The sequence below is a fragment of the Carex rostrata genome, chromosome 22 (genome assembly GCF_964058835.1).
Source record: "Carex rostrata chromosome 22, lpCarRost1.2, whole genome shotgun sequence".
In the NCBI taxonomy this organism is placed as follows: Eukaryota; Viridiplantae; Streptophyta; class Magnoliopsida; order Poales; family Cyperaceae; genus Carex; species Carex rostrata.
In genome coordinates this window covers 8,415,923-8,429,686 of record NC_135939.1, presented here as the reverse complement: position 1 = coordinate 8,429,686, position 13,764 = coordinate 8,415,923, and the positions used below count along the sequence as shown (strand labels likewise).

Genomic DNA, 13,764 nt, shown 5'->3' with positions numbered 1-13,764 from the left:
ATGGGCTTCATTTGCAGCCCAATCAACCACTCTTCCCACTTGGCCTGCATGCCTCTCAATTCTCAATTCTCAATTCTCAATTCTCAATGCAATGGCCAACTCTAAAAATGTTATACATCAAATTAAAGCTGAAAAGCAATCCAATCAATCAACTCAAAATGATTTCAATGAACATGATATTATTGACAATACATGTGTGTTGACTGTTGACAGCCAAATTACATTTAAGTATACATCAAGAATAAATGTAATAATACTCTACAAATTTAAATCCCACAGCAGTATAGTATGATTAAGATTGCCCTTTCTACATCACAAAAAAAATTCTCCTCCTAAACCCCACCTCATTCATAAAATAAAATAAAATAAAAGCGACGGCGGGAGGCTCTTTTGATTTCAGGGTCGCCAAGTCGTCTTTCGTGCGACGATGATACCTTCCTTGTCCTTGCCATAGGTCATGGGTATCTCCCACAACAAAGATTTTAATATATTTTCCAAAGGATTCAATATTTCTAATTTGTCACGGATTATAGCCCACCCTCCTGGCCTCAAAATCCGATCCATTTCCACTACAATAACGATAGGATGTTTGCATCTGGAAGGAACAAGTAAATCAAAAAATCATGTGAAAAATGGGGAATGCATGCATAACTCCACAAATGGTAGGAAAGGAAGGGTACAAAAGGAGTATATGTGATATTTAGCATTCCTTTGCAGGGGCATATGAGATGAGTATCATTATCTACTTATATTTTTCTTGTTTTAACACATTGCATTATATTAACAAAGATCAACAAAAAAAGACGAAAAAGAAAAATGAAGAAAAAAAAGGGCATTAAGTGATACCTATTTTTAAGGCGAGAGAAAAGATGGTCGGCATGTAAAAGGTCATAAGATCTTGGATGTGTGTTAAATGGTTCACACCAATCATGGTAGACACCAAAAAGCCCCCTCTCAAAAATTATCGGAAGAGTATTTGGCGCGTGCGCTGGTACAACATTCATCACCCAAACCTTTTGAGATGCTAATGCTGCCGCAAACCTACATAATGACATCATAAATTTAGATATAAAAAGAGAGAGAGAGAGAACTGCAAGTTCTGACAATGATTAGTTCTTATTATATGGATTGTCATAATATGAAGTACCTACATGAATGAAAATATCAGTCCCGTTCTGATTGATTACCAAGTACAGATGAAGCCTCTATTAATCCTTAATTTTGGTAAATCATGTCTTTGTTTTATGTGTTGCATACAAAATTATTAATAGGAGGAAATTATTTTCTAATTGATGTCTGGCAGGATTCAAACTCAAGACTTAGCTCTGATCCATGTTAACCAACCAACTGCCATAAAAGCTTTAAGAGTAGGAGTCATCTCCAAAATGCAAGAAAAAAAAGAGAGGCAGATAAAAGAGGACTTAAATTCTTATCTTCAAAATAGATGTGCAAAAATTTTCCTTCCACAGAAGACTTTCGAAACTCACATGCATAATAATAGAAATGTTCGATCAGTATGATGCAATGGTTTAAATAGCGATTATAGCGGTATAGCGGGATGGTTAAAAAAAATAAGCGAATACACTGAGTAGCTAGCTATAGCGCCGATAGATAGTTAGCTATATATCACCCATAGCGCCATAGCTTTTAGGGTCCGAAAAAGCTATAGCAGAGCGATAGCGTAGCTATTTAGAACACTGGTATGATGACATAGAGGTGAGGTGCCATTTCTAAACTATGATTTCATCACCTTCTTTCTGTCATAGTCGTTATAATTTTAAGTTTGAAAGTACCTCTCCTTTCATGGGTGGGTTGGGGTTATTTATATGTTAATGTTAGAATAAAATTTATATGTTGATGTTAGAATAAAATAAATAGAAAGTAGCACCCAAAATCTCGCAAAAGTTGCAAAGAGCCTCCTTTTTCAATTATTTAAAGGCGAGGGCCTATTTAAATTTATCAAGGAGAGTACCAATTACTCAAATAAAAGAAAGGCTATATCTCACCCGCCATAGATGGCTTTCATATCCATGACATTGCGAATTGTTGACCAGTCAATACCCATCCCATTAAGGTATGATCTCTCGACAACGGTTCTCCAATGGCCTTGGTCAGCATGCAACCTCCCTTGCAAGTCACCTAACCAATCAGGAAAGGCCTCCAGTCTATTTGGCCATTCTTCAGGCCAGTCACTGCCTCTTTCTTCTATTGCAGCTGGTACTCTGTGTAGGCATGTGGGTATCGGAGTATACCTGTAGTTTTACAGAAAGAGATATAAATAAATTATTAATAAATAGATAGATAAATAAACCAACAACATAAATATGCATACGTGTGCATGTGTTTTATGATTATATAAATGTTTTCTAGGAGATTACAGCCAAAATTTCACATGTTTGCGACTGATGCCCCATACATTATGGTACGGAAGGGATGCTCAATTAAAAGTTGGAAACTATGCCCTTTTTAGTGAGTGTTTTTTTTTCTTTTCTCCATCTAGCTCCAAGATGAGCTGAAATCAAGAAAATTAAACTCCATATTTGTAAGTGATAATTACGAAAAGGCTTGATTGATTTATATGAGATGAAGTGGAACAGTTGGTCTTTTGTGGTTCACTTTGTCTTCAGCACCCTTGCATACAATAAAAACAATGCTAGGTGCTAATTTCAGATATGTGAAATGTTTGATGTTATTTGCAAATAATGCAAAATGCATGGTGTGATGTTCGATACAAAAAAAAAAGGCAAATAAAGAGATATGCAGCTAGAAAATTATGCAACCATAGATCCACTGAACTGACCCAAATTGAGACACAACTCAATCCAAAATGTTTCTAAATTCCAATCATAAAAATCTATTGGACCCAGGACAGAACTGCACCCAAATCTAACCTAAGCCTTATTAAAATCCCTAAACCCACATGATCTGAACATGTAAAATAAACAGTCTAAATCACAAATCTTAAACCAGCAGTTGGAGATAAATGGCATAAAAGAATCATAAATACCATGCTAACCCCACATAACATCATAAATGTGGGCTAGCCTACTTACCTGAAAAAACATCATAAATGTCACATTTCTCCAAGAAATCACATAATATGACAGACTTCTCTTTCTAATTTTCTATGGAAGGTATTTGAATTGTCCCAGCTTCCTCACAATGTAGGCATGCAATAACACACCATCAATTATCACTGTAGCCTACAAAATGTAGAAGAGATCATGCAAGTAGCCAAGTAGGCTACACATCATCTATTCCCCTGTGCCCTATTTTCATGCCCAGACATGCAAACACCAAATAAAATGTAACCCTTTCTAATTCCCGAGAGAAAGAACCCAAAGAAACGCACTCCTCACTATTTCTCTCTCTACATGCATGAGGTAAATGAAAGGGTACAGTGAGTATTTCTTGAAAAATAGTAGGAAACAGAGAAAATTGTACCAAGCTAGGTCCGGTTTTTCGTCCTCTTTGCAGAAGGGAGGGTTTTTGCTTGTTCTAAGCTCATATATATCGTTTGAGGCCGGTCTTTGATAAACTCTTATTCCCATTTCACTTTCGTCGTTGGTATTATGTGCCAGTATAATCCAAGATATTGATGCCAATAACTTTGACATACCTGGAAAAAATGGAAACAGCATCATTGTAGTATTGACTGTTATAATCATTTTCTTTGATATACTGTTATGCTAGTATCCAATGGACCATTTTCATATAACTTATAAAATCTTATAGAAACCAATTTACAACCAAGATCTAAACATGACAAAACTTTGCTGAAGAGTCAATCAGAAGAACCTGAACCAATCTGAGGAACGAACCTGGCCTGACACTACTTAACTGAAACCAGACACCTTGACCTGCCCAAATCCAACCATCAAATCCCAACGAGCCCCTGATCCAGCCAGAAAGAACCTGAATCTGATACTGGAATCAAACTTACAGAACCACCTAACCCAGCCAGAAAGCTAACCTGCCCCGCCTGACAAAAAGAAGAAGAATATAAAATAACATCTATATGATCCAACATATCACTCAGCTGCAACTCCAAATCAGTTCATTTTATGAAAAAAAAAATGGCCTGAATCCTAAACCCAGCTTACCTGGGGTTCTACCTATACAACTACTGATTTGAATCTGGAAAAACCAAATTTCCAAGCCCAACAATGACCTCACCTAAAAGATCATGACCAAATATCCAAGACCTAAACTTAATTTAAACAAAATATTCAAATTAAACACGTGTTTGCCACCTTAATCTTTGCAAATGTATTGCAATATTTAGTCAAGTATTTGCATCAGACACGATGGCATACATGATTTGTTGCCTTGCAGTACTCAGTGTGGTTTTCTTTTTCACATACGGAACAAAAACATCTAAAATTACCTTCTTCAGTCTCAATATCTCCATGCTTAGTGGATGTAATAAAGTAACCACCTGGACGCAAAACTCGATTCATTTCTAAAAGCAACTTCCCACCTAGAAAAAAATATGTAACATAAAATTATTGCTACAGCAGTTTATTCACTGTCTTATCAGCAAAATTTTAAACCTGAATGCGCTCATCCAACCCTTTTGGTTCTTTCCTTATTTTGCTACCAATAGCATGCTAGAGAAGCAAAGTAGAGTCCAATCAAAATTTATTGCAAATTTGGTGATTCGTTGGTTTATTTGGGGCCTAAAGTTCATAATTAGGGTACTTAAATTGAAGTACTCAAACAAAGCTCAAATTAATTAGACATTAATTAGAAGTGATCAATGATAAGTACCATTATGGTGCCAAGCTATATTGCAATCACCACAATGGATTGCATCGAATACCCCGCTAGGGAAAGGGAGCCGTCTTGACCCCAAGCTGCCCAAAATTGCGGGCATGCCTCTCTCAAGCACCACCTGGGCTAGGTCAGTTTGGTCATTTGCTAGTGCAAGCGTTAATGCCAATGCATTCTTCTCTAATAGAGCAACACTGAAACTGGCACCAACGGATCCTATGTCGAGGATTATGCGGATGTTCTTTCCCCATTCCAAGTCCGGTACTATCTAAATTAAGAAAAATATAATAAAAAATTGAATCATGAGAGGAGTCTATATGTTAAGTATCCACCTTGCATTCACTCCTTGACGTCTCCAGTTCAAGCTTCTTTTAACAGATATGTTGTGCTTATAAACACTTCAGTAATTAGATTTAACACAAAGCTAGTTACTTTCAACATATAATCATAAAAAATATGACGGTGTGACTGTGTTTTTAAAAATATTAAATAAGTTACTTTTAACAAAAATATTTCTTGTAAGCACTTGGCTAATTTTTTATAACATTTTCAAGTTCCTTATAACACATATAGTTACAATTCTCACGGCACTTCTGGCAACTACAAAAGTCTCATGGATGATCATCATTACACTTCCGTAACATCATCAGACATGTATTGAAAATTGTAAGAATATAAGTGTTAAACATAACAAAGAAATGTGAAAAGAAAATAACTAGCGTTTACAAGAATAACATTTTTGTTAGAAGTAACTATTTTAATATTAAAAACAATGTCTGGTCATTTTTTTCCATTATTATATGTTAAAAGCAATTAGCTTACTGTGAAAAACAACTAGTTCAGTGTGCATATGTATAACATATCTGTTAAAGAAAGCATGCACTGGACATATTCAGGAGTGGACATTTTAGGGATGGACTCAACACATTCCCATAACAATTTTAGCTGAAAGAAGTTGCATGTCCAACCCTGGCCTCAAAGTATCACATATGCAAAAGCCCCTTAAAATGAGAAAAACATCTCATGTACCCTCCCTCCAACCTAGGCTTTGTCAAAAAATGCTGAGGCTACATCTCAGCTATCCTTAATCAGGAAATAAATCTGCTGTTATCAGGAACCTGTTATCCTGATCTCAACCATTGATTTTCGTTGAAATTCGTGTATGAAAAGGTTTCTTTGTTGAGATTCGCACATGGAAAATTTGAAAGGTTGGGATCGGGATAACAGGTTCCTGTTATTCCTTTGGAATAACAGCAGATTTATTTCCCCTTAATCATTGAGAGGAAAGGAAACATCTGGATTCCATTGTTTGGGCATAGATATTTTTTTCAATGTTTTGGAATGACATATTTTATATGACAAAAGAAATTTTACCTCTTCAATGGCATCAAGATACTGGTTGGCTCCACCTTTGAATTCAGATTGCTCTTTAGGAAACACCAAATGGTCTCCAGAAATCTTTAACCAAGAATGAGATTTTACGTATGCTGATAATTTTGGATGATCCACGTTATTATACCATATCTGAAATAATTTAAAAGCATATAAATCATAATACCATATCCGAGAAGATAGCTGATGTACCGTGCACTTTAAGCACATGGGTAGTAACTTAAAAGATACTGGTTATGGAAGTCTCAGCGAAAATCTTTCACCATGTAGTTTACTAACAGCACTGGTATGAATCTTAAGGAAAAATTGAACCACCTTTATTAAAGATATTACCGAAACAACCACTGTTCTAAGGAGGTTTACTTGGGTATCTACCAGGGTCAATCTGGTAACATTGAAATTTTCATGGTATCACATAAATTCCCCGAAATGATAGTATACCTTTGATTCTTCAAATTTTAGTTAGTGCAACAATATGGGCTCAACCTTTTTTCCCTGTCAAAAATATAATAGTAGCTTACCTTTGATTCTCTCTCTGGCCATGGCAAAGGTTCCCTATATCCCTTGGGTAAGGAAACAAGACACATAACTGGTGTGTGTGGGCAGCTCCTCTCATGGTGCCTTTGATGGCCATCGGACTCAAAATCCCAACATGGTATGTAATTGTTCCCGCTTTTCGTGCCGCACTGCTTCCAATGGTACTGAGTCGAGGGGTCAAACAAAGGCCCCATATTTTTCTTTTTATTTTGACTTTTTCTGTTGTTATTATTTTCTCCTCCATCATCTTCATCTTCTTCGAGATTGGTATTCACATCCTCTTCTATTTGATTTTCATTTTCATCTTTGGTTTCTACAAAGGTTTGTGAATCCATTAATGTGTCAGTCAAGTCTCGTATCAGGTGTTGAAACAGATTACAGGGACTTCTTTTGAGTGGTATTTCTAGCAGTAGCAGTATGAGGTTTATATGGAAATCCTTTTATGTACGAATGTCTTATCACAAACAAAGAAAACATAGCCTTTTTTAAGAACAAAAAAAATAAAGAAAATAGTACCATTCTGAGCAATGGTGAATCCACTACAAGTGAATGGGGGTCAATTGACCCCAATTTTTTTAAATGTACTTAAAGCATTATTTTCTGTAGTTTAGAGCAAAATGCTATAGACACTGTAAAATTGACCCCCATACTCAACAGAAATTTTTTATATGATTGACCCCCATTGCATGTTTGACCCGCATAACTTGAAAGTCTAGCTCCGCCCCTGGTTCTGAGGATTGAGGTCTCAGAAACATGCAAGTACAGTAGCAACCAGATTGTACCAGCAATGAAGGTTATACTGGCATGTGCGTACCAGTCTGGCAAGTAAATGAACCACATTGGTATGGTCCTAGCTTGGACATTGTGAGCCAAACTGACAATCTGGTACCACCACATTCTCATACCTTAACAGTATGTTACTAGGTAAAACAAAAAGAAAGGAATTAGTGGTTGAATACCTGCTTGCTCCTGGTTGTTCTCTCCCTCCCCTTGCTCTTGCCTTGTTTCTTCTTCTCTCTGCTCCTCCTTTACCTCAACCACTGTTTCATTTCCCTTCAAGGTTTCTGCGTCTGGATTTGACACCTCCACGGTAGCAGTAGCATTGGAGCTGCTTTTCCCCAAGCTGGCATCTGTCTCTTTGTTTGTCTCCTTCCCTTGACCTTTAGCCTTAGCAGGAGGAATTTTTGATTCTGGTTCCAAAATCTCTCCTTCAAAGCTGTTCCTTTTGGAAGATACCTCTGCCTCGGAAGAGTTGGGAGAAAATGTAGACCAGATGACCGCAAAAGAGAGGCCCAATACAATGGCTATGGACACCTTGGTTACGAAGCCAAGTGGGCCCCGCTTTGGGGTGAGCTTGAATTTGGCAACCGCCATTGATCAAGCGAAGAAAATGCTGGAGAAGAAATATAAATAGAGAAAGATCTGAGCTTTGAGCTTTGGACTTTGGGTGGATGAGGGGTCAGGTTGTATCTCTCTATCATCAGTTGTTAAATTGTTGGTTGGTTAATCTCTCTCTATCAATAGAGTTGTTGAAAATTCAAAATTAAGTAGACAAAATTGGGAAAGGCAGAGTGGAAGTGGAGAAGTGGTTGACAGAGTGCTAATGCTTGCTTCTCTCACAAGTGACACTTTGTGTCAGGGAGAGGGAGAGAGAGAGGGAGAGAGAGGAACATGTCTGTAGCGAGAGACTGTAGATCTTTCCATGTGGCGATTGACTGACTGGAGAACAAGTCTATTATACTTATACAGTTACTAGTTACTAGTATAGTGCCCGTGCGTTGCAATGGAGACATATTATAAGATTGAATAGAATATGAATAGACTTTTTATTTGACATGCATTCACACAAAATAAAAAATTAAATGAAAATAAAAGATAAATTGAAAAAAATGAAAATCCAAATAATAAATAACAATAAAATTAACAATAACAAATGAAAAAAAAAAATCAAATATAACATGATTTCTTTTTTTGAAATATCATTGCAATTTAATATCTAATTTTCTCCACAAGCGAGACAGGTCATTAAACGATTTAGAGGAGATGATATGTGAAGAAACAGATTTAAAAAATATATAATTAAATGATTCAAATAATAATTTTCTCTACATATATATTCTTCATGAAAATTATTTTAACAATAGAATTTTCTCTACAAATCATTTCTGTACACGAAAGTTCTAGATATTATTCATTTTCTCTTCAGATCAGAAAGATCTATTATTTTTGTCAGCACAAGATCTGATATTTATCTATTCACAGAAATATAATAGCCCTAAACAAAATACAGAAAAATATGATCATTTTCATTTTCATTGTCGAAACTATAGAGGAGAAATGAAGGAATCAAATCCTCTGTCCACCGGTGGGCTGAATTTTCCTGCCATATATGAAAACTAACCAAATCCTGGTCTGCCACGTTTTGGACCTCTCAATGATGGTTTTCACATTAATTAAATACTTGGTCTGTCATTAATATTTCTAAGCATAGAAAAATTGACTCACGTGGCCAACAAAAATTTAAAAAAATAAAAATCGAGTTTTTCTTTATGAAATCTCCATTCTTATATTATGACACCGCAAGTAAAATAAATTTATAACAAATTACCATAAGATATTTTTTATGAAAAAATAGTAATTTATATAGAAGAGATGCATGTGCAATTTGAGTTATAAATTTTCAAATATAAATGAAAAAGTAAACTTTGAACATTTTATAGCACAAAAAATTTGGGAGAATTTTGAATTTTAAAAATTATTATTAAATAATATAAGAAAATTGATTGAGTACGTCAGATTTTTAAAGGTCTAGAAGGCTCTGAGTTAGTGATTTGAATTAAAACTTTGAAGCCGAATTAGTGATTCCGACTTAAACTTTGAACCCAAATTACTAACTCAATTTCAAAATTTAAATCCGAGTTACCCACTCAGTGCCTGCTAAACCATAAAAAAATTAACGTACAGAATCTATATTCTTATATTATTTAATAATAATTTCTAAAAATAAAAAATTCTCATAATGTTACGACATTTTGTAGCAAAATTCACCTTTTGTTTATATTAGAAATTTTTTAACACAAATTGTACATTAAATTTGTTATATTGAAAGTCTTCTCTGGATAACTTCACATAAAGAATACCTTGTGATATTCTTATTATTAATTTTTTTTATATTCATTATAATGATTATTGTCTAGATAAATTGTGGTATTAATAATTATTTCATAAAAGACATTGGATTGTACTTTAAAATATTTGTTCATTATGTGAGTTAATTTTTCGGCATTTAAAAAACTTTCTATATAAGTTAGTCTACACATATTAATGACAATTGATTATTGTTCATTGAGAGTTAACAAAATGTGGCATACGCAGATTAATGAATTTTTATAGATGGCAGGGAAATGAAATGGAGGAAATGGAAAAACAAGGAAATAATTTAATTGGAAGAATAGAAGATAGTTGTAAGGAAAAATAAGGAAACGAATTGCTAAGGATTTATTCAATTTTAATGTGATAAACTATGTAGTAGTTTGTGTGTTGAGCATGTTTTTAACTAAATTTAAACTTCTACACATAAAATAGATGTATATAATCAAAAGAAGACAGATTATGTGATTAAATGGTTGATATTCAATTTGAAAATTCATCTTTCAATCTCAGCCGTTTGAGGATCAGGACAACTACGTGCATAATATAAGAATGGAGATACTTGTGCCTGCACGCGGTATCTATCTGGAATTCTGGATTCACCGATGATCCTCTTTTACGGGACGGGACGTGACGGTAATCAGCTAGTTCGACTAGGCACAACATAATTTAGTAATTATTATTTCCTTTGCTGCATGTCATGTTGCCATTAATTTTGACTGATTCATTTCATAAAGTCAAAATAACAAATCCTTCTAACTTTTTCACGTGATGCATGCCACGTTAGTTATATTATAGAAGAATGCTGTGTAAATAGACAAATGAACTAGAAATTAATGATGTGTATCTAATCTAATTCTAACGTTATTTATTAATTACATCTCCATTCATATAGTTCGCTGTTCGCTGTTCGCTGTTCGCTGTTCGCTGCCGCTGGGATGTAAAGTGTGTCAATTTCACCATCCCATTCATCACCTTCTCTGAATACAACTGAAAAAAAATAAAAAATAAATGGTGAAATTGACACACTTTCCATCCCAGCGGCAGCGAACAGCGAACAGTTCGCTGAACTATATGAATGGAGATGTAATTAATAAATAACGTTAGAATTAGATTAGATACACATCATGGTTCATGGAGAGAGAGCAAGAATTTGATACACATCATGGAATGGAAATATGGAAATATGGAAATATGGAATAGCCGAATAGGACAAATGTAAGTAAAGTAGACTAGTGGTGGAATGGAATAGGTTATAGGTTGTAGGTGTCATGCCAATTGCCAAGTGCATTCGGCCCATTACTTGACCAATACAATAAGGCCTGCGACTCAATATTGGGCCTTCGATGAAGTATTGTATTGTTTTCTTTTCTGTTCTGTAGACTGTAGGCGATCAAGCAGCAAAGAATTAAAATCCTAAAATCTGATAGATAGGATAGCAATAAAATAAAATAAATAGTTGAAGAAGACTAGCTAGCTCTATGATCTATGATCTATGATCTATGATCTATGATCTATCTAACCACAACAGATCAGATCGATTCAAATCCAAAATCAAACTTGTTGGAATTAAGTGCATAACACTTAAACCCAACCAATCTCCAACTGGTGGTCCAGGTTAGGGCTCCAAATTAAGTACCATGCAACCAATATATATTAGCTACATCGATCTCTTATTCAATTGTTCTGTGGTTGTCTCTCTATCTAATCTATCTTGTATTCTACGTGCGTACGTACACACAGTTGTACCTTCCCATTTCTCTTTCAACCTTAATCAGTTAATCTTTTTCTCTGTGTGGTGTGGCTCTCTTTCCTTATCCCCTCCATCCTTAATTTCCTCCTCTACAATCTACACACCCCCACCCCTAGTTAGTAGTTAACATCCTCCAACCATGCACTCTTCTCTTCTCTCTCCATGTGATAATCCATTCTTAATTCTCCCATCCACATGGCAGAAGCACAAGAAGAAGCTATAGAGACAGCCACATCATCAGACACCGACGACCAGCTCCCTCTGCGCGACTTGGTCATGTCTGATGCGGTTAGAGCGATTCATATGACAATCGACACACAGTGGGGCTCCCTCCAGCAGAGCGCCAGGCAGACTGCTGCTGCACGTGCACTGTGGGGCCGTGTTGTCAATGACCCATTAGCTGATGTCTTAGCTGGCGAGCAATTATTGCAGGGTTTGTACAAGAAAATGACAAGGGACAGAATGAGCAATGCAAAAGAGGTGTCTGGTGTGATGCTTGCCATAAGGACACTGTGGTTTGATGCAAGGCTCCAGGCCGCAATCGAATCTTTTGGGGGTGGCCATGTTCAATTAGTACTGTTAGGTGCAGGTAATTAGTTGAAGGATTGGTTCAATTAATTTGTATAATATATATTTAGACTGCGTTAATTAGCATTTTAAATTATTCAATGTAATTAATGCGATGATCATGTGGAGACATTTTAAACAAGAGAACCAATAATTAATCTTATATTGAGCTAGTTAGTCTGATTTTCGTTGTAGAGTTTATTTTGCTCAGTAAATATATTAAGGCAGGTGCGTGTTGTAACAATCAGTCATGAAAACAACCATCATTGCTCCAAAAGTATGATTACAATCCATAACTAATATATATATATATATATATATATATATATATATAAATTGTTTTTTACAGTATTAATGGACGGACGGACATTCATAATTACTTCAAAAGTAAGCATGAATTAACAAGTCCAAAAGCAAGGAAAAGTGTATCTTAATTACAAGGACCCAGTAGTACCCAGCTCAGCTCAGCTTTTATTTAGATGTAAAGATTGATCACTTGAGATATATATATATATGATCCTTGACTCATGCTCCATAAAACTGACCGGTGTAAACTTTTGCATATTTTTAATTAGATTCAATCCCTTCCCCTTTCTTTTTAGAAAAACGGGGGCAGGGGGGGGGCATATATATTTAATACATGTCATTTAACTCGATCGGTATTCTATATTTTTCTCACATGTATATATGACTTACCACTGTACAAGGAATGGATGCCAGGGCGTATCGATTAAGTTACCTGAAGGAGACCACTATTTTCGAACTTGATTTCCCAGACTTAATACAGCTCAAATCTGACCTGATTTGCCAAGTAGTAGCATCCTCTGACAACCAGACAAACCTAACAGTTTCATCTGACCGACTGATCCATGTACCGGCAGATTTACACGAACCCAACTGGCTCCAAAAGCTAACAGACTCCGGCTTTTCACCAGGAACCAACACGGTTTGGATACTTGAAGGAATTCTGTATTACCTCTCATACGATGATGCAATGCAAGTGCTAGAAACAATTGCACGGGCACTTGAAAAGACTGCACGCATGGTGCTTCTTGCGGATTTTATGAACAAATCGGCAGTGTCATTGTCTAATGATATGTACCAATTTTATAGTGATTGGCCTGACCAACTCTTGCCTCGTATTGGCTTTTGCAATGTAAAGGTGTCCCAAATTGGGGACTCTGATGCAAATTTCGGTCTGCTAACTGATCCTGAAAATCTGTTTGAGAGGCGAAGGAAGATACCTAGATCGGTTGATATTGATCCGCGGGACGGCTCACCCTGCTGCCGTCTTTATTTGGTGGAGGCAACGGGGTCCCGGTCAGGTGAGGATAGCTGACAGGAAGAAAGACAAAAAAAATGTCAAGGATGCAACAGGGTCTGTGTTCTATTAGGATAGCTTACAGGAAGGAAAAATATGTAAAGATTTTTTTTAATTTTCAATGTAAGATAGATATTTGTGATTCCTTGTCCTACATCTTTCTATATATGGTTCTGGAGTTGTTGGAATAATTATCTGATTTTACTATATTTCGAAATAAGCCTACGATTTTCCTAAATATTTAATTCTGAGTTGTCAGTGTACCAAATAA

General features: G+C 35.7%; 2 protein-coding genes across 2 annotated transcripts; one reads left to right on the top strand and one right to left on the bottom strand.

The window, feature by feature from the left end:
* Positions 1 to 129: 129 nt before the first annotated feature.
* On the bottom strand, positions 130 to 8,330 carry LOC144574047 (S-adenosyl-L-methionine-dependent methyltransferases superfamily protein). The gene is made up of 9 exons (XM_078323875.1): positions 7,662 to 8,330; positions 6,687 to 7,015; positions 6,148 to 6,297; positions 4,771 to 5,041; positions 4,388 to 4,480; positions 3,445 to 3,619; positions 2,007 to 2,252; positions 847 to 1,041; positions 130 to 595 (listed from the first exon to the last, which is right to left on the bottom strand). Exons 1-9 carry the CDS (start codon positions 8,074 to 8,076, stop codon positions 397 to 399), a joined length of 2,073 nt encoding a protein of 690 aa, XP_078180001.1. The 5' UTR covers positions 8,077 to 8,330; the 3' UTR covers positions 130 to 396.
* A 3,299-nt stretch (positions 8,331 to 11,629) lies between these two features.
* On the top strand, positions 11,630 to 13,700 carry LOC144574012 (Leucine carboxyl methyltransferase). Its single transcript, XM_078323826.1, has 2 exons — positions 11,630 to 12,194; positions 12,880 to 13,700. Exons 1-2 carry the CDS (start codon positions 11,801 to 11,803, stop codon positions 13,509 to 13,511), a joined length of 1,026 nt encoding a protein of 341 aa, XP_078179952.1. The 5' UTR covers positions 11,630 to 11,800; the 3' UTR covers positions 13,512 to 13,700.
* Positions 13,701 to 13,764: the final 64 nt, after the last annotated feature.